We start from the raw sequence: 19,768 nt of genomic DNA on the forward strand, positions 1-19,768 counted from the left end.
TGCGCAGAGAGCACCGTCGGGGATTGCGGACGGATGTAGGGCTTCGGTGGCTTTCTTGCCCGGAACTGACGTGCTGCTGGAGAACTAGGAAGAATTTGCTAGCAGGCGCCCGGGAAACGCGTCGACGCCGAGTCGGGCGCCAGAGGGCGCCGGATAGGATCGCGCTGGGGCGGAACCCGTCCCCAGCTTACGCACCGGAAGTCCTTACGGTCGGTGGCCCGATGGTCGGCAGTAACTTCCGGGGTTGGGTCTGCGGGTCGGAAGTCTGAAAGAGCTGCAGAGATGGGAGCCCGCGGGTAGCTGCTGCCCTGGTTCTGTTCGGTGCGTTCTTGTGGGTTCCATCCCGCGCTGTGGGGTTCGGGTGCCCGAGCATAAGTAGTGGGGTGAACGGCTTGCGGGGATCACGTTGGTGCAGATAAGGAGGCGGGAATTTACCTGAGAGCGACGTTGGAAGATGCCTCATGGCTGGTCAGGGGCATCCAGGGTGGTGGGGTCTGTGAAGCATGCGACCCCACCTGACGGCACAGGCACAACCCCCCGCCTCCGCTTGACCTCAGCCGGTACCTGTGTTCTAGCTCTGAGCATCTGTGGCCTGACCATCCCCCCACCATGTTCCTTGCGCGCCTGACTTCACAGCTGGTCAGGGCTGTTCCCTGGGCAGGTAAGAGGCCCCCGTGGACGCGGAGCCCACGCCTGGGTTGGGATGAGAATCAGAGCAGCCCAGCTTGCCCTCAGCAGTCTTAACTTGCTGTGGTAGAAGGATCCTGTTCACAGACTTTTTCCCTGCGAACTTTAGTATAATATGAGGGGTACATCACAGCTTTAGACTGGAGTAAGGTCCAGGTCTCCCCGGTTTGGGGGTACATGTTACCCGAGCCTGGGTAGTAGTGGTGCTCTAATACGGTGTGGTCTCACCAGTAGCGACTGTTGTTTCTCCCAGGTTTCCGTCGTTCCTGGCCTAGCTCCGGGGTGACCGGCAGCCATGCTTTTCGACCCCTGTACAGTTTGCAGTCTGCAAGCTTAACTCGGGCCGCATCCCTTCCTGGTAAGGGGGCTCAGTTGGAGCTTGAGGAGTTCCTGGTCCCCAGGAAGATGTCCATCAGTCCTCTAGAGAGCTGGCTGACCGCCAGATACCTGTTGCCCAAACTGGATGTTGGGATCCCAATGACTGTGGTTCCCTCCCGATTCCACAAGTGTCCACCCAGCCAGGAGGAGGAGGAAGCCAAGCAGGGCGTCAGGGACGCCACTCCAATGCAGTGCAAAAATGTGCTGAAGATCCGAAGACGGAAGATGAACCACCACAAGTACCGTAAGCTGATCAAGAGGACGCGGTTTCAGCGGCGTAAAGTCCGGGAGGGACGTCTGAAGAGGAAGCAGGTGAATATGGCCCCTCCTGTGGACCTAGATTGGCCGTGGTCGAGAGTGCCTGGCTTTGCTGAGAATGTGTCGATTTCCCCCTCTGCCCTCACAGATCAAGTTTGAGAAAGAGTTGAAGCGCATCTGGCTGAAGGCAGGCCTGAAGGAAGCCCCCGAGAGCTGGCAGACCCCAAAGATCTACATGAAGAACAAATGAGTCTGGAGTCCCATCCCTCTGGCCCTCTGGCTGCTGCTGACCCGTTATAATAAACGTTGGAAGGACTCATTCCGGGCTGGCTCTAGGCATCTTTGGTCTGGTGTGAGCTCTCTTGTGGTAGAAACAGACTTCCAGCAGAGAAACCCAGAGACTAGGGTACCTAATGGTTGCCTGTATCCCAACTGGTCCTTATCCTCCAGTCTGACTAATTTGTACCTTCTGAAATGACAGCCTTGGGATCACTGTGAACAGCTCCAGGGAGGTGGACCTCAGTGTGAATACTGGCAGTAGAATGGTCTGGGTGGCATTGGAGCCGAGGGGACCTGGCCTAGGGGGAGTGGTGTGTTTAGATTATAAAGTAAGAGATGGTTTGAGAGGGCAAGATAGAGAAGCAGAAAAGGCCAGGTTTCCCAGATAAGCCCATGGTCCCGTATAGGTGATGAGCCCTTTAAAGTTGCCCTGTTGGCCAGGATGGTATTGTCTGGCCAGGAGGACAGGGTATTGGCATGGGTACCAGCTTTCCCGGATGCTCCAGCCTCTTTTTGGCTCCTCAGCTTCTGCTGTGTCCTCGAGTCCTCTGTGTGGTTGGGGGCACTAATCAGGTTGGTTACCTAAACAGTGTGTTTTGGTAAGTTCAGTGCTGAGGGCTTACTGAGGAAGATGCTGTTTAGAGTCTGAGGTTGAAGTAGACTCTGAAGATTCCAATATCCCTGCATGGAGAGGAATATATACTCCGAATAGCGAAAGCCTGGAGGGACCATGGCCTTGGGTATAAGCAGGGGAACCTGGACTGTGCAGCCATCCTCCTCGGCTACTCTGATCTCTGACACCTGACGTCAGAGCTAACCAATCTAGGGTAGATGGTACTGAAAACCAAAAGTCCATTGTTAAACAGATGGGCCCCTGCCTAACACAATGTGAATCAGTGAAGACATGGTCCCAAATGGGCCTTGCGGTCTCTGCTGAAAGTGATTGGACAGAGTGCTAAAAACCTCTAATGTAGCTGTTCTACTAGTGACCATAAGGGGGCAGTAGTCAGACTCTTGGCATCCCATAGATCCTGGCAAAGGACCAGAGCAGCTGGCTAAAAACTCCTTTCAGGACTCCAGTTGTGATATTCTTCCTGAATCCAGCTTCCTGTGGGCAGTGGAACAGGGGTGCTAGGGCCAGGGCCTCCAAGATTGAGCCTTGGTGAAGGGGAACATGCCCTCTTTGAGCCAGTTCTGGCCAAGTTAAACCCTGCAGCCCCTGCCTTCTGCTGGCAATTTTGGCTATCCACAGCTGCTTCTGGTATTTCCTTCCAGCCCTGCCCAAGGGCTGCCCTGTGGCTCACCCCACACTTCCTTTTAGAGGAGAAATGGGGTTTTGTTTCACTGGAGCTAAGCTTCCAGATCCTTAGCAGAGAGGCCTGTAGGGAAGGAGACCCAGGTGGTTCAGCTACCATGCAAGCTTCCACTCAATATGTCAGCTACAGAAAAAAAAAGAGGCTCTGGCTACTTCACCTCATGGTTCCTACAAAATAATGGCTTTTTGGTTGGTGTGTGTGTGTGTGTGTGTGTGTGTGTGTTTTGAGACAGGGTCTCTAATAGCTGTCCTGGGACTCACTATGTAGACCAGGCTGGCCTCAAATTCAGAGATCCATCTGATTCTGGCTCCTGAGTACTGAGGTTAAAGCCATGCCACACAATGCTTGGCCCAAGGGCAGTGGATCCCCACCACCACCACAGGGTTTCTCTGTGTAACAGCCCTAGCTGTCCTGGAACTCAATCTTGTAGACCAGATTGACCTCGAACTCACAGAGATCCACCTGCCTCTGCCTCCCAAGTGCTTAAAAGCGTGCACCACCACTGCCAAGCAGGGCAGTGGTTCCTAATATTGCCTGAATCATATCTGGAGATGTTTTTGGTTGTTAGAATGGGGATTAGAGACAACAGTTACTGCTGGACTCCAACATGACAGGAATACACTACCGCACGATCCCACCAGTGTTTCTGAGTGAATCTGAGGGTGGTTTCTTGTTGCCTATGCTGGTGTCAATGTGGGAGTCAGCCGTGTCCAATCTCCACCATGCCCATGCTTTGGAAGACTTTACACATTCGAGATTGCAGCAGACAATTTGAGGGTTATATTTTTATCTTTGCAGCTCCTCCAAGGCCACAAGTGGCCATCCTTTCCTGTAAGGCCTCCTCCCTGCCTTCTGCCTTTTGAAATGCATAGCCCTTTCTGATATCTCCCTGTCTGGGAAGATGCTGTGAAGGAAGGCCTGTGATTTGGTTTTGCTCCTAACTGGTCAACCTGGTCTCTCCTAACATAGTCAGGGTTTATATTCCAGCCAGGTCAATGTTGCTAAGAGTAGTCTTTAGCCCATGGTGGGTATCCTATCTTTTGTACCAAGACTAAAAGCTAATAGCTACCTCGGGGTGGCCTTTTGTGACTTTATCCCCAACACATGCCTGCACAGAGAGTATATTTGAGTACCTAATGTGTCTCCTAACCAGTGAATGTGCAGGGTCTCCACATACACAAATTCCTAGCTCTGCTAAGGGACTTTGGTCAGGGCACTGCCAACTCAGACGCTCCAGTGTAGGGCACCATACAGTTGTTTGAAGCAAGTCTGACCTTCCCATGGGTTTTACTTCCCACTGTCAGCTAAGTATGTGACTGGCAAGGACAATATGTTCTATATAGAGTAGAACTAGGAGGATGGTCCCATTGAGTTAGTCCATGGCTTGGGCTGTCCTCGTGAGGACAAGGATTAGGGATAGAAGGTGAGAAAATAGGCCTTTGTCTAGGACTTAGGTTGCTGGCTGTAGGAGGCTTTCTCTGACCACCAGCCCTCAAATGACACGGAAACTTTTTTTTTTTTTTTTTTTTTTGGTTTTTCGAGACAGGGTTTCTCTGTAGCTTTGGTGCCTGCCCCGGAACTAGCTCTTGTAGACCAGGCTGGCCTCGAACTCCCAGAGATCCGCCTGCCTCTGCCTCCCGAGTGCTGGGATTAAAAGCGTGCGCCACCACTGCCTGGCTGGAAACTTTTTTTTTTTTAATTTATTTATTATGTACACAGTGTTCAGCCTCCATGCCTGAAGGCCAGAAGAGGGCGCCAGATCTCGCCACAGATGGTTGAGAGCCACCATGTGGTTGCTGGGAATTGAACTCAGGACCTCCGGAAGAGCAGTCAGTGCTCTTAACCACTGAGCCATCTCTCCAGCCCCTTGGAAACTTTTATTAGTTATGAATGATCAGCCTTATCTAATGCTTGTCCCACTAGCTCATGATTTAACCTGTTTTTTTTCATCTGTTTTGCCTTAGGGTTTTTTACCTTTTGTTCTATGTGTTCTATTTCCCTGCTTCTTCCATGGCTGGCTAGCATCTGGTATTATAGATGGAAGTTTCTGCCTGCCCAATCCCACAGCCATTCAGTCCCAAATAAACACACAGAGGCTTATATTAATTGTAAACTATTTGGCCTATTGCTCAGGCTTATTACTAACTAGCTCTTACAACTTAAATTAACCCATAATTCTTATTTCTATTTAGCCATGTTGCTTGGTACTTTTTCTCAGCAAGGCATTTTCCGCTTGCTTCCCCTGCGTCTGGCTGGCAACTGCGTCTCTGCTTTTTCTCTTCCCAGAATTCTCCTAGTCTGGTAGCCCTGCCTAAAATGCCTGCCTGGCTATTGGCCAATCACCGTTTTATTAAACCAATATGAGTGACAAATCTTTACAGTGTGCAAGAGCAATATCCCAACACATGACATCCCCCTTTTTCTTCCTCCCTGCCCCCAGCCTAGATTCCTCCTCCTTATTCTCTCCACCTGCCAGCCCGGCTACGCCACTACTGCTTAGCTATTGTCTGTTCAGCTTTTTATTATATCAATCAGGTGCCTTAGGCAGGCAAGGTGAAATAGCAACACATCTTTGTTTTTTGTTTTTTTTTAAATATATTTATTTATTTATTTATTTATTTTGGTTTTTCGAGACAGGGTTTCTCTGTGGCTTTGGAGCCTGTCCTGGAACTAGCTCTGTAGACCAGGCTGGTCTCGAACTCACAGAGATCCGCCTGCCTCTGCCTCCCGAGTGCTGGGATTAAAGGCGTGCGCCACCACCGCCCGGCTATTTATTTTTTATGTATATAATATTCTGTCTGTGTCTATGCCTGAAGGCCAGAGGAGGGCGCCAGACCTCATTACAGATGGTTGTGAGCCACCATGTGGTTGCTGGGAATTGAACTCAGGACCTTTGGAAGAGCAGGCAATGCTCTTAACCACTGAGCCATCTCTCCAGCCCGCAACACATCTTTACATAGCAAATAAATGCAATACACCTTTCTATAGTTAAAGTAATATTCCAAATTCCACAGCAGTTGCCTGGATTTTTTTTCCCTTCAATCTACTTTCCCTAGCAGAACTGATCAGTCCTAAGTGTAGGGCTACAGGGTCTGAGGTCAAGAACCCTAGGGAGGGATGGGTCTTATAAACTGTCAGCTTGGGGTTTGGAGGAACAGTACTGATCCCTAGCACAGCAAACTCCAGTACAGGCTGAAGGTGTGGATCAGTTGGTAGGTGCTTGCCAGACACACACAAAACCATGGATCTGAGACTCAGTACTCAAGGGGTGGAGTAGAACTTCAGTGTCCAGTGTGATGGTACAAGCCTTTAATCCTAGCACTCAGAGACAGGTAGATATCTGAGTTCTGGGACAGCCTGGTCTACAGAGTCAGTTCCAGGACAGCCAGGTCTACACAGAGAAGCCACGTCTCAAAAACCAAACCCTCAAAAACCAAACCGAAACAAAAAACCCAAACAAACAAAAGGAAGTTCAAGGCCAAACTGCTTAGAAGAGACCCTATCTTTTTTTTTGGCTTTGTTTGTTTTTTTTTTTTTTTTTTTTTTTTTTTTGGTTTTTCGAGACAGGGTTTCTCTGTGGTTTTGGAGCCTGTCCTGGAACTAGCTCTTGTAGACCAGGCTGGTCTCGAACTCACAGAGATCCGCCTGCCTCTGCCTCCCGAGTGCTGGGATTAAAGGCGTGAGCCACCACCGCCCGGCTTTGGCTTTGTTTTTTGAGACAGGGTTTTAGCCCAGGCTGGCCTTGAACCCACAGAGATCGCCTACCTCTGCTTTCCAAGTGCTGTTATTAAAGGTTTGTGCCACCACATATGAGTTCCAGCCAAGATGACATAGAGAGACCCTGTCTCAAAAATAACAAAGATTTGGGGCTGGGCATTGTGGCACATAATTGTAATTCCAGCACTCGGTAGGCAGAGGCAGGAGAATTACCTGAAATTCAAGACTATCCTGGTCTACACAGCAAAGGCCAGGCCAGTCAGTGTCACACAGCATAGCAAGACCCCGTCTCAGGGCGGGCGGGCGGCAGAGATGGACGACATAGTGGGTAAAATGCTTGCCATACGAGCCTAATGATCCCTGGAACTTACCCATGGTGGGAAAATAACAGTTCTCAAATGTTGTCCTCTACTTTAAAATTGATGGACTGTGGCCAGCAAGACAGCTCACAAGGTGAAGGTGCTTATCACCAACGCTGAAAATCTGAGTTCCATTCCCAGACCCCACAGTTCTCTCTGATCACATGGACATTGTGACGTGTACAGCATGACATAGACATCACCGCATACACACAAATAAAACAAATTGATGGGTTGGTGGGGTGTCGGTATTCAAGTGCTTTTGGAACATGTTTGAAGTTCAATCCATAATGCCAAGAAAATAACCTGCCATGTATAGTCCAGGCTGCCCTCCAGCTCACAAAGATTTGCCTCAGACTCCCAAATGCTAGGCTTGTGTCACCGTGCCTGGATTTTTGCTTTTTGTTTGTAACTTTGGCTGCTTTGTCACTGACTATGCGAACCAGGCTGGATTTGCCTCCTGTGTGCAGGGATTAAATGTGTATGCCATCATACCTGACACCACAATAACACAACTAATGGGGACTGGAGAGATGGCTTGGCAGTGAAGAACACTGACTGCTCTTCCAGAGGACCTCAGTTCAATTCCCAGTGCCCATATGGTACCTCACAAAGGTCTGTAATTCCATTCCAGGAGATCTGCCACCCTCATGTGGCCTCCACAGGCACCAGGCATACATGGGATGCACATACACACATGCAGACAAAACGCCCATATAAATAAACATTTTTAAAACATCTGGCAATTCCATGTGGATATATATTTCGCAGCAGGAGGCAGTGGAAGCATAGTTGCCTGCACTCAATGCTGGCGCACCATCCGCTGACCTCACTGGCTTACAGGGCAGAGGAAACTAAGGCAGAAACTACTGGGTAATAGTAGGGTCTGTCTTAACTGGTGGAACCTTTGGTCTTGAGCATAAATAACAGCATCTCACTCAGGCAGGCACAGTTGCACACACCTTTAATGCCAGCACTTGAGAGGCAGAGGCAGATGGATCTCTGTGAGTTTGAGGCCAACCTGATCTACACAGTGATCTACAAAGGACAGCCAGCACTGTTACACAGAGAAAAACCCGTCTCAAAAAACAAGAGGCTGGAGAGATGACTTGGAGGTTAAGAGCACTGATTGCTCTTCCAGAGGTTCTGAGTTTAATTCCCAGCACCCACATAGTGCCCAGCACCCACATGGTGGCTCACAACCGTCTATAATGAGATTTGGTGCCCTGCATGTCTAAACCCTGTATATATATAATAAATAAATCTCTTTAAAAATAATTAAAACAAAACAAAATAACAACAAAGAAGTATATAATGGTCTGTTAAATAACATTTCTATGTTTCGTTTTTCTAGTCCCAGGTTCTTACTGTGTCGATTCTCTCCCAGTGGCTTCTGGATCTCTCCAGGATAACAGAGCCCTAGTAACTGGCATTCCCTCCCAAAGACATAACCAGGCCTTTAGAACGGGGTCCACAGAGCACTCTGCCTGCGGTGTAAGAAACACAGTGGAACAAACCCTCTGGACCCTAGGAGAACCAACAGACATGCAAGTGACTATTTCTAGAAAGTGGGTCAGAACTCAGAACACATTCCAAGGGTACAGTTTGTGGTGAACTGCCTGCTTTGATGTGCAAGGGCTTGGTTTCAACTGCTTCACAGAAATCTCTCTCACCAGGCTGAGGGTAGAATGATGGTTGTTATGGTCTGAGTGCACCAGGACCATATCCCCCACCTCTTGGACATGAGGGGTCCACACAGATCCAGATGGACTTCTGGCCCAGCAGTTTGTCCTTGTTGGCCCCCATCATACATCATACCCAGCCCTTACTGAGAAACCAGGGGCTGTGGACACCGGCAAATCATTCTTTATGAAATGAACAGTGCTACCATGGAGTTGGGTTGGTCCCTTGCTGCTGTGTAAAAAGTCACATCTATTACATCAGAGCTCCATGGTCTAGCCCTGCTCAAAAGTCTCAAAATCTTGATGTCAGAGAATCTCCAAAGACTGGTGGCCCACTTCTAAACTGCCTACAGAATCTGCTTCCTCCACGCTGTAGGAATGAAGACATTTTGTCTTGGCTGTGGTCTAGGACTATCTCAGCTCCCAAAGGCCACCCTTAGGCCTTGTTCTGTTGCCCACCCCGTGCAGACAGGGTTTCTTTGTAGCTTTGGGGCTTGTCCTGGAACTTGTTCTGCAGACCAGGCTGACCTCAGAGTCACAGAGATCTTCCTGTCTCTGCCTCTCGAGTGCTGGGATTAAAGGCATGTGCCACCACTGCTGGGCCCAGTGGGATTCTTAGTTCTAGGGAGCTGTTCTCCTGGATTGGAGGGACTAGCTCCCTGCACCTGTTCTGGTGGCTTTGCCACTAGAGCAGGGACATTCTCCCATTTTTTTCTTTAGTTTTTGGAGACAGGGTTTCTCTGTGTAGCTTTGGAGCCTGTCCTGGAACTTGCTTTGTAGACCAAGCTGGGCTCAAATTCTCAGAGATCGACCTGCCTCTGCCTCCTGAGTGCTGGGATTAAAGGTGTGCGCCACCACCGCCTGGCGGGACATTCTTTCACTTTTTAATGTTATGCAGCCTAATCTAGTGTGCATCTGACTGTGCTGCTCACACTCACACTTACACAGAGGCCTCCATGGTGCAGACCCCAAACGGCCATAGTCTTGGGAATTCTTGGACTTTTACTCACTGTGAGGATTTGATAGGGACCGTTTTCTCCACGTCTTGTCTGTCTGAGGCAGTTCTAAAAACCACTTTAGTAATTTTGTGTGCCATCAGGCCAATCTAGTAAGATGGCCCAGACCTGTTTTTGTTACATTTATTTTAAAACAAGTTCTTACTGATGGTGATCCTCCTGCCTCACCTCTTGAACGCTGTGATACGAGGCATGTGCCACCATGCCCATCCCACCTCTGTCATTTAGAAGTGATCATAAGGGGCTGGAGAGATGACCTAGTGGTTAAGAGACCTGGTTGCTCTTACAGAGGACCCAGGTTTAATTCCCAGCCCCTAAAGGTGGCTACTACCTGTAGCTCCAGTTCCAGAGGATCTGATGCCCTCTTCTGGCCTCAGAGTGCACTTCAGGTAGTACACAGTCATGTGCAGGTGAAATACCCATACACAAAAAAATACATAATTTTTAGATGTATTTATTATGTATATAGTGTTTGGTCTGCAGTATGCCTGCAGGCCAGAAGATGGCGCCATATCTCATTACAGATGGTTGTGAGCCACCATGTGGTTGCTGGGAATTGAACTCAGACCTCTGGAAGAACATCCAGTGCTCTTAACCGCTGAGCCATCTCTCCAGCCTCCACATATAAATATTTGTAAATGATCATAAACTGGAGGTGTGCAGTATGTATCATCCTAGCACTTGGTGTGCAGAGGCAGGTGGATCTCTGTAGGTTCAGGTCTAGTCTGGTTTATATAGTGAGTTCCATGGCAGCCAGGGCTATGTCTTAAATTGATTAATCAATTAATTAACTAATTAATAGATTATAAAAGATAAGTGTGCTGGTCTGTCCACAGGGCAGACTGGTACATCCATCTAGTTCAGCACTGAATCTTGAGTGCTTGGCACACGGTGGGTGTGCAGTAACTGCTGGATAAATGAAGACCGATGTGGGTCTTTATGACGAGCAACAGTGGATGCATAAGCAGCTCTCGGTTTGTGCCTGTGTCTGGTCTGAATATATTCCTCGGGACCACAAGAAGCCTGTGGCGGGGGAGCCGAGCCTGACTGAATCTCTGGTTCTGTGGTTTTTCTTCCCAATGAGCCAGGCTGCCTGGAATGTCCGAGTCACCAAGAATAGGAGCCAGCATCAGATTCTTAGTCTTTGTGCCTAGTGGGCTGGCTGATACCCCTTGGCTGGCCACACTCCTAAAAGAAAGGGAGATAGGTCTAGGGTTCTGGGTTGGCTGAGGCTTGGCCAAAGTACTATGAGGTCCGTGGTTTTGCTTTGTCCTGGTCTGTTCTTTTTCTAGAGGGACAAAGATTCTAGGTGGGACTGGGAAGCAAGGGGCAGGGAGCTGGGGGCTCCACAGTACAGACTGGGAAGGAGCTGAAGTGGCTCAGGCCTTTGGCTGTGGGAGGGGCAGGTGGCTTGGTTAGCAGCCCAGGCTGCCTGCTTGGCTCCAGTTCTTGTCTGTGGTTATTTCCTGCTTAAAGATGTGGTGGTGGGGGCTGGGAGGAGGGCAAACAGACTTCTGCTGTCCATCTTGGCTCCTCTGGCCTACAGTAGAGGGTAGGATGGGGGAAGAAGGTGTTGGCCAAGGGTCATCTGTTCCCGTGTGTGTCTCGAGGGGGGGCGGGGTCAAGGCTCCCATAGATACCAGCATCTGGCCTGTGACCTGGAAGTAAGCTATTGGGATTTGTAGTTTGAGAGTTCCCCAAACCTCAAGTGGAGCCCTGAGGCCAGGAGTCTGCACAGGGAAGATCTGAGCCGAGGTGTAGAACAGGTGCCCCAGACTCCTCCTAGGCCTGGGCTACCTCTGTGTCCTTCCATCAATTCCTGAATACTCTGCCTCCGTGGAGAGAAACAGGACAGCCTGGGACAACCATGGGAGAGTGGGGAGGGGAGACAGATACAGCAGAAGTCAATCCCCCAGAGTGTGGGGTAGAGACAGACATCAACACCACTTAGAAAAACAGAAGGGAAGGCCAGAACAGGAGGATTGGGAGATGGCCTGCTGGGTGGGACTTGTTTTTCCAGAATAAAAGGCCCAGGGAAGAGCTGGGGGCCAACTTCGTGCTCTGCCTGGCCCAGATCCTGGGTGGCTCCCTTAAGTCCTGAGAGACTTCCTATAACCTCACTACTGGTCCTCCCTGTTTCCCCCTCCTCTCCAAGAGCCAGCTAGGCTGAGGTTCTGGCTTGTCTGAGGACTTGGGGTTCCCACCCCAGCCCCCAGGGATAGGGCCTGTACCGATTACTATCTAAAGAAGTGGCTTAGCCTGCTTAAGGGCTTCTGAGGTCTTTTGGATTCTTTTCCTTTCTTGTTCTGAGGTTTGCTTAACTAGTAGGAGTGGACTGGTACACAGTGCTGCTCTGTTATTTCCCATTTGTTTATATGACTTTGTTTTCCCAGGGTTTCAAATTTATGCTTTCTGTTGGGAGCGTTCCACTCCCCTTTCCTCCAAGTGGAGGTTTCCCAGATCATAGTAATCCAGTCCTAGTTTCAGGACTGGGTTTGCCTTATGAATGTGGACAGCCGCCATCGTCAGGCCATGAGGAAAATCTGACCACACGGGCACTCTGTCCTCGGTGTCCAGATGCCTACCAGTCATCTCCCTGGTTGGCTGTTCTTCGTTTTGTTTGAGACAGGGTCTCACTGTGTGTAGCCATGATTGCTCTGGAATTCACTAGGAGGACCAGGTTGGCTTCAAACTCATAGAGATCCACCTGCCTCTGCCTCCCAAGTGCTAGAATTAAAGGTGTGGGCAACTGTGCCTGCCTGGATGATTAGTCGTTCTCGATCCTAAAAGATAACAGTACCCATAGTGCCATCGTGTTGTCCCCAGGTAGCCCACCATGGTGCCAAGGAAGGGCATAGTAAAATCACCCTCATCCGAATTGTAGCTGGAAGAACCGCCTGATCTGGCAGGGAGAATATAAGAATGGAGAAAACAGCCCGGGTTCCCTGGCCTGGCTATTGGCATGGGAGAGGATGCAGACCATGCACATCCAGACACGAGTTCTGCTGCAGTTCAGAAAGTTTACCAGATGCTTGGCACCCACATGGCCTCAGGAATCCTCACACTCAGGCCTCTTCATCTGCCCCTCCCCAGGACTGACCAGCGACTGGCCGAGAGCATCTACTCGGACCCTCCCACCTTCTGGGCCTGGACGGGGTGGCTGCCACACTACAGGCCAGCCGAGGTTGGGGGAGGCCAAGCAGTAGAGCGGCGCAGTGGGCGGGACACAGACCCGGCCCACAGCTCCGTGATGTCAGCGGGTGCTGGCAGGGAGGGGGTCGGCTGTTTTTCTGGAGACTTAGAGCCGAGTAAGACAAAGCACAGCGCGGTCCCTGCAGGCGCCATGGAACGACTGTCCTGTGTCTTGCTGTGGAAACTGGTGCTTCTTCAGAGTGAGTGTGAGAGAGGGTGGGACTGGGCGTGGGACAGTGAGTGGATGAGCTGTCTGTGTTGAGGCTGGGAGGAGTAGGGAGCACTCATCAAAGCAAAGAGACTGGGCTGGGTGCCTCAAAACAGCAGTTCACCTTCAATTCATGAAGCCTTCATGTACTCTCACAGAAATCCCAGAGGGCCCAAATGGGGAGGATGTAGCCAAGGGTGCTTCCTGCGCCCGCTGTGTGACTTCAGGGTCAGCTGCTCAGGGCGCAGTCCTCCCAGATGTGGGGAGGGGAGTTAGTGGGGCTGACAGCTAAGGGACTAACAGAGTCTGCTCCAACCCCTTCCTCAGGGCCCCCAGGCCTGCCCACTCTGGCCTGCTGACCAGGCACATTTTCCCTAGAACTTTGGCTCTTACGCCACTTCCCACAGCAATCTCTGGGGCCAGTGGTGGCAGATCGGGATTTGCTACCTGTGTCACCTGTTGGGACTGTAGCAGGGGTCCAGACTGGCACCGCAGTACCGCCTGGAAGGGGTGTAGGACAGGACTATGGATGACTAAGTCTGACTGGGTCCTAAAGGTCCGGCACAGACGCAGATATTACTGCTGGTTGTCCCGGTGCCATGCTAGAGCAGTTCCCTGCAGCTCACGGCCAGGTGTCCGATTTCTCACTTAGCAAAGCTGTCAATATAGCCAGGAATGTGACACTAAGGGTGTAACCTGCACTGGTTAAGTGGGCATCATGGCAACACAATGCCAGGAGGCCCCAAGTCAAGTGGCCTTCCAGCTTGTGGGTCCTGGGATCAAAGGCGAAGAATGCCGACAGCTTTATTCCTCTCCTACAGGCCCCGCTGTCCTTCTGTACTCAGGTTAGTATCCCCTACCCAGCTCTGGGCCAGGCCCCTTTAGGGTCCCCTTCTAACCCAACCCATTCTGCCGCTGACTCCTCCTTCCTGACAAGGGCCCTCAGGTACCGCAGCAGCCAGCAGCTCTGTGGTGTCCGAGTCCGTGGTGAGCTGGGCAGCTGGGACCCAGGCGGTGCTGCGCTGCCAGAGCCCGCGCATGGTGTGGACCCAAGACCGGCTGCACGACCGCCAGCGCGTGGTCCACTGGGACCTCAGCGGCGTCCCGGGCAGCCAAGGGCGCCGACTCGTGGATATGTACTCGGCGGGTGAACAGCGTGTGTACGAGCCGCACGACCACGGCCGCCTGCTGCTGTCGCCTTCTGCCTTCCACGACGGCAACTTCTCACTGCTCATCCGTGGTACGCTGTGGAACCGTGGTGGGGCTGAAACTTTGGCAAGAGTTGAAACCTTGGCAGGGGGGCGGACACATACCTTTGACGAGGCGAGGCCTGTGAAAGGGTGGAAACTCGAAGGGGCGGGGCCATGAAGGGGACAGAACCATTTTAGGGGAGGGACTATGGAGGAGGATGGGTCCCACACGCTGAGGTTATCTTCTGCGGAGCAGCTGTGGAGGAGGGAGACGAAGGGGTGTATACCTGCAACTTGCACCACCACTACTGTCACCTCTACGAGAGCTTGGCCGTGCGCCTCGAGGTCACCGACGATCGTGAGTACGCCCCTCACCCTCCTTTGCTACTCCCATCCCTGCCGCAGCCGGTCTTTCCCCTTCCTCACCTCTACCGGGCTGTGATCTGGCTGCCTCTCTCAATGCATCCTCAGCCCTGTTAGCTCGCGCGTACTGGGACGGCGAGAAGGAAGTGATGGTGGTGACCCGCGGCGCGCCGGCACTGCTGACTTGCGTGAACCGTGCGCACTTGTGGACGGACCGCCACTTAGAGGAGGCGCAGCAGGTGGTGCATTGGGACCGACAGCTGCCTGGGGTGTCGCACGACCGAGCTGACCGCCTGCTTGACCTGTACGCATCTGGCGAGCGCCGCGCCTACGGACCATCCTTCCTGCGTGATCGCGTGGCAGTAAACGCCGACGCTTTTGCACGCGGCGACTTCTCCCTACGCATAGATGCGCTCGAGCCGGCTGATGAGGGCATCTATTCTTGCCACCTGCACCACCACTACTGCGGCCTGCACGAGCGCAGAGTCTTCCACCTACAGGTCACTGAGGCTGCCTTTGAGCCACCTGCTCCTGCCTCTCCCGGTAATGGGTCTGGCCACAACACTGCTCCTAGCCCAGGTGTGTTGTAGCCTGCTGGCCCCAAGAAGGGGCCCTAGTGTGACCGACCTAGGGTGCTGAGGGTACCGCGGAGAGTTTCTTTCTCCTTTCTCTCTCTCTCTCTCTGCTTTTTTTTTTTTTTTTTTTTTTTGGTGTTTTGAGATAGGGTTTCTCTGTAGCTTTGGAGCCTGTCCTAGAACTAGCTCTTGTAGACCAGGCTGGTCTCGAGCTCACAGAAATCCGCCTGCCTCTGTCACCTGAATGCTGGGATTGAAGGCATGCACCACCACGCACAGCATGCCATACATAAGATTTCTGATGCTTGCTACTTATCTGTAGATCCCACACTGGTAAGTAGATCCCGAGGCCACAGCGTCATCAACGTCATTGTCCCAGAGAGCCACGCACACTTCTTCCAGCAATTGGGCTATGTGTTGGCCACCCTGCTGCTCTTCATCTTGCTGCTCATCACTGTAGTCTTGGCGACACGCCATCGTCACCGCGGAGGTGAGGTGGGACCCTTGGAACAGAGGGGCCCAGGTTAAGGGAGGATAGTGAGACTGACTAAATACGCCTCTCTTCACAGGATGCGAGACCTCGGACAAAAATGCTGGGAAATCCAAGGGGTGAGTTTGCTTGCCCAAGCCTTCTCCCGGACCTGCCCTGCCCTGGCCTCCTAACCTGCCATCTCCCTTTAGGAAGGATGTGAACATGATGGAGTTTGCTGCGGCCACAAGGGACCAGGCCCCTTATAGGACTGAGGACATCCAGCTAGGTAGGAGTGAGGGCCACAAGGGTCCGGGGGAAGTACATTTTTGGGTGGGACTTAACTCTTTTCTTCTAACCAGATTACAAAAACAACATCCTGAAGGAGAGGGCTGAGCTGGCCCACAGTCCCCTGCCTGCCAAGAATGTGGATCTGGATAAAGGTGAGCAGTTAAGGGAGAACCCAACACCCCATCCCACACATGACTCTACAGGACCCTGTAGATAGGAGACTCCTGCTATCTTCTCTGAGAAGGCCTTGGGAAGTCACGCCAAATATCTTCCCTGACTTTCCCACTGGGGCTAAGGAACAGAGAGCAGATACTAGCCATTTTCTTGGCTTCCAGAGTTCAGGAAGGAGTACTGCAAATAAAAGGATCCTGAGCTTCTGGCTGGGCCAGCAGCTCTATACCAAAGGATGTCTCCCTGACCCTCCTGTGGCACTCCCGGCTTCTTCTCAGCGGCTGGTCCCGCTTTCGTAGAAACTTGGCCTGAATTTGGCCGAGCAGCTGCCTGCACTTTGTTCTTCCAAGAATCACCCTCACCTTGGTGCACAACTGTGGGTTCCCTCGAGACGCTGGTATAGTATGGTTGCTGATCACCCTCACCTTGGTGCGCAACTGTGGGTTTCCTGGAGACGCTGGTATAGTATGGTTGCTGATCACCCTCACCTTGGTGAGCAACTGTGGGTTCCCTCGAGATGCTGGTATAGTATGGTTGCTGCCTTTCAGTCACCTGTACTCCCAACTTTGACACAACGTCCGCTAAATGCACAGTCTCTCGTGGCTTCTTCCTGCTAGGGTCAGGAAGACATTTAGACTCCTAGTCACTGTTCAACATGTTAACCATTGTCTTGGGGAGCCCCTAGGAACTTTCTGGACTGCACTACGCCTATGCATCACTCAGAGCCCTGCTGTCACATGTTCTGAGTCACGGGCCCTCCACTTGGAGCTGGCCCATTGCCCCTGTTCTGCTTCAGATCCCTTCCAAGAGTCTCACCAGCAGTTACTGAGTACCGTGTGGCTCTTGGGCTCCACATCCCCCTTTGCTGGGGCTCTACTTGTCCTCTGCTTTGGATGAAGATGGGGGAGAAGGTTCCGAGTGGCCTGCGCTGCCACACCAAGCAGCGCCTACTGGGGAAGTTTTCATGTCATAATAAAGAACACATCTGATTCTCAGTCTTGGCCCTGCTGTTCCCCTTCTGTTCAGGGAGGACATATCCGGGCCTTGGGAACCCCCAGGGCGCTCATAACATTCACATGAGTTCTGCTATCCTTCCCTACCCCCTTGAGTGGAAGCTCTATGACTAAGTTCTCCTAGGATCAGATATCCTGTGACACAAGAACCCATTTTTCATGGCGAAGGACTTTCAATCCCTTTTCCAAGTCCTGTGTGGACAGGAAAGACAGGGGAGTATACAATGGCAGAGGGGGAGATAGGACATAGAAGGAAATGGTGTTGGCCCAGTCCTTTGAGAAGCAGATGCTAAGATGGAGTAAAAAGAAGAACAAAGATAGACAGGCAGGCTCTCCAAGGATACAGGTCTGCGGAGATTTGGGCAGAAAGAGCCCCAAGAGGCAGCGCTTGGCCAACAGGAGCAGGTATTGGTTTTCAGGTACTGGTCTCCTGGGGCTAATCATGACTGGACACTGGCTGTGGGACCTCAGTAGAAGCAGAGGTAGAAAAGCAGCTAAGAGGGCTGGAGAGATGACTCAGAGGTTAAGAGCACTGCCTGCTCTTCCAAAGTTCCTGAGTTCAATTCCCAGCAACCACAAGGTGACTCACAACCATCTGTAATGAGATCTTGTTCCCTCTTCTAGCCTGCAGGCATGCAGGCAGGCAGACCACTGTATACTTAATAAATAAATAAATCTATAAAGAAGAAAAAAAGAAAAGCAGCTAAGAGAGGACACAGGATCCTTTCCTCTCTCTCTCTCTCTCATAAAAATTTCTCTTTCTTTCTTTCTTTCTTTCTTTCGTACCCAGTGCTCTGTCTGCACACATGTCTGCAGGCCAGAAGAGGGCGCCAGATCTCATTATAGATGTTTGTGAGCCACCATGTGGTTGCTAGGAATTGAACTCGGGACCTCTGGAAGAGAAGCCAGTGCTCTTAACCTCTGAGTCACCTTTCCAGCTGCCCCCTCAATTTTTTTTTTTTTTTGGTTTTTCGAGACAGGGTTTCTCTGTGGCTTTGGAGCCTGTCCTGGAATTAGCTCTGTAGACCAGGCTGGTCTCGAACTCACAGAGATCCGCCTGCCTCTGCCTCCCGAGTGCCCCCTCAATCTTTTTAAAAAATTAAAAAATTTAAAGCTAGGGGCTGGAGAGATGGCTCAGAGGTTAAGAGCATTGCCTGTTTGTTCTTCCAAAGGGCCTGAGTTCAATTCCCAGCAACCATATGGTGGTTCGCAACCATTTGTAATGGGGTCTGGTGCCCTCTTCTGGCCTGCAGGCATACATGGAAGGAATGCTGTATACATTTGGCTCAGCATTTAGGAACAACAACTGCTCTTCCAGAGGACCCAGGTTCAATTCCCAGCACCCACGTGGCAGTTCATAACTTTCTGTAACTCCAGTTCCAGTGTACCCAATACCCTTACACAGACATACATGAAGTCAAAACACCATTGCACATAAAATAAAAATAAATTATATTTATTATTATTATATATATAATATATATATCTTAAATTTTTAAAAATTTATTATTTTATGTATATAGGTGTTTTGCTTGCTTGTATGTCTGTCTGTGTACCACATGTGCGCAGTGCTCATGGAGGCCCAGATGTTTGTTTTGAGACAAGGTCTCACTATATAGCCTGGTCTGGAACTCACAGAGATCCATCGGTGTCTGCTTCCCTAGTGCTGGGACTGGATTAAAGCACATGTTGTCATATCCTGCTTTATCGTTTCTTTTCATCTACATTGTGTGAATGTTTGTAGATAGATGAATGGTATGTATGAACATGGGGGTCAGAGGATGACTCGCAGAAATCTATCCTCTCCTTCCTAAGGTGGTCTTCAGCCTACACTATGTGGGTCCTGGGGTTCACACTCAAGTCATCAGACTTAGCAGTGGGCACCTTAAGTAGCTGAGCCATCTTTTTGTTCCTATTAACTCTTGCTCCCCTCCAATGCTCTCCCAAGAACAGTGAGGACAGGAAGGGATGGCAATCACCCACAAGGACCTCAGTGACCTGTTGGGGTGTGGCTTGAGGAAATACCTCACGCTAGTGGCCTCTGGTCCCATCAGTGGTCACACCGCCACTAGAGAAGACCCCTCCTATAATGGCACAGGTTCTGGCCTCACACCCACCTCTTCCACAGTGACCCAACCTGCCCCTATCAGCATCAACATCAGTACCATGACTCCTACCAGGCCTCTGGCTTCTAGTTCCTCCTATAATTTGGGGTGTCAGGTGGGAACAAGAGCAGCTGGGCAGTGGGGACCCTTGATTATGAGTGCTACTGACCAATAAATAGATTGGCAGTATCGTGTGTCTAGCCTGAGGTGCACCCTAGAATAGAACTGTCTTCCTTCTCCCTTGAGCAGACCCGCTGAAGCCATCTTGCCTGGCTCCTTCAGGTTACTTCTGTAGAGATTCAAAGAAGAGGACCAGGGGCTGGAGAGATGGCTCAGTGGTTAAGAGCATTGCCTGCTCTTCCAAAGGTCCTGAGTTCAATTCCCAGCAACCACATGGTGGCTCACAACCATCTGTATTGAGATCTGGTGCCCTTTTCTGGCCTGCAAGCATATACACAGACAGAATATTGTATACATAATAAATAAATAAGTATTTAAA

The 19,768-nt window shown here is 51.0% G+C and overlaps 2 protein-coding genes across 3 annotated transcripts; both read left to right on the top strand.

Moving 5' to 3' along the window:
• The first annotated feature begins 192 nt into the window (after positions 1 to 192).
• LOC121443571 (aurora kinase A-interacting protein-like) lies at positions 193 to 1,639 on the top strand. The gene is made up of 4 exons (XM_041645373.1): positions 193 to 321; positions 576 to 661; positions 941 to 1,377; positions 1,472 to 1,639. The coding sequence occupies exons 2-4, from the start codon at positions 610 to 612 to the stop codon at positions 1,571 to 1,573; spliced, it is 591 nt and encodes a 196-aa protein (XP_041501307.1). The 5' UTR covers positions 193 to 321; positions 576 to 609; the 3' UTR covers positions 1,574 to 1,639.
• Positions 1,640 to 12,931: 11,292 nt separating this feature from the next.
• On the top strand, positions 12,932 to 17,146 carry LOC121443559 (matrix remodeling-associated protein 8). Of its 2 annotated transcripts, none has more exons than XM_041645348.1 (10): positions 12,932 to 13,084; positions 13,914 to 13,937; positions 14,030 to 14,332; positions 14,539 to 14,640; positions 14,754 to 15,224; positions 15,543 to 15,710; positions 15,790 to 15,829; positions 15,902 to 15,978; positions 16,052 to 16,132; positions 16,316 to 17,146. In XM_041645348.1, the coding sequence occupies exons 1-10, from the start codon at positions 12,943 to 12,945 to the stop codon at positions 16,339 to 16,341; spliced, it is 1,434 nt and encodes a 477-aa protein (XP_041501282.1). In that variant the 5' UTR covers positions 12,932 to 12,942; the 3' UTR covers positions 16,342 to 17,146. The 2 variants fall into 2 exon arrangements, with proteins under 2 accessions (XP_041501282.1, XP_041501283.1); XM_041645349.1 differs by having other exon boundaries at positions 14,039 to 14,332.
• Positions 17,147 to 19,768: the final 2,622 nt, after the last annotated feature.

Source organism: Microtus oregoni, unplaced genomic scaffold (assembly GCF_018167655.1).
Source record: "Microtus oregoni isolate MIOR12 unplaced genomic scaffold, Mior012 000109F_ref0000275, whole genome shotgun sequence".
In the NCBI taxonomy this organism is placed as follows: Eukaryota; Metazoa; Chordata; class Mammalia; order Rodentia; family Cricetidae; genus Microtus; species Microtus oregoni.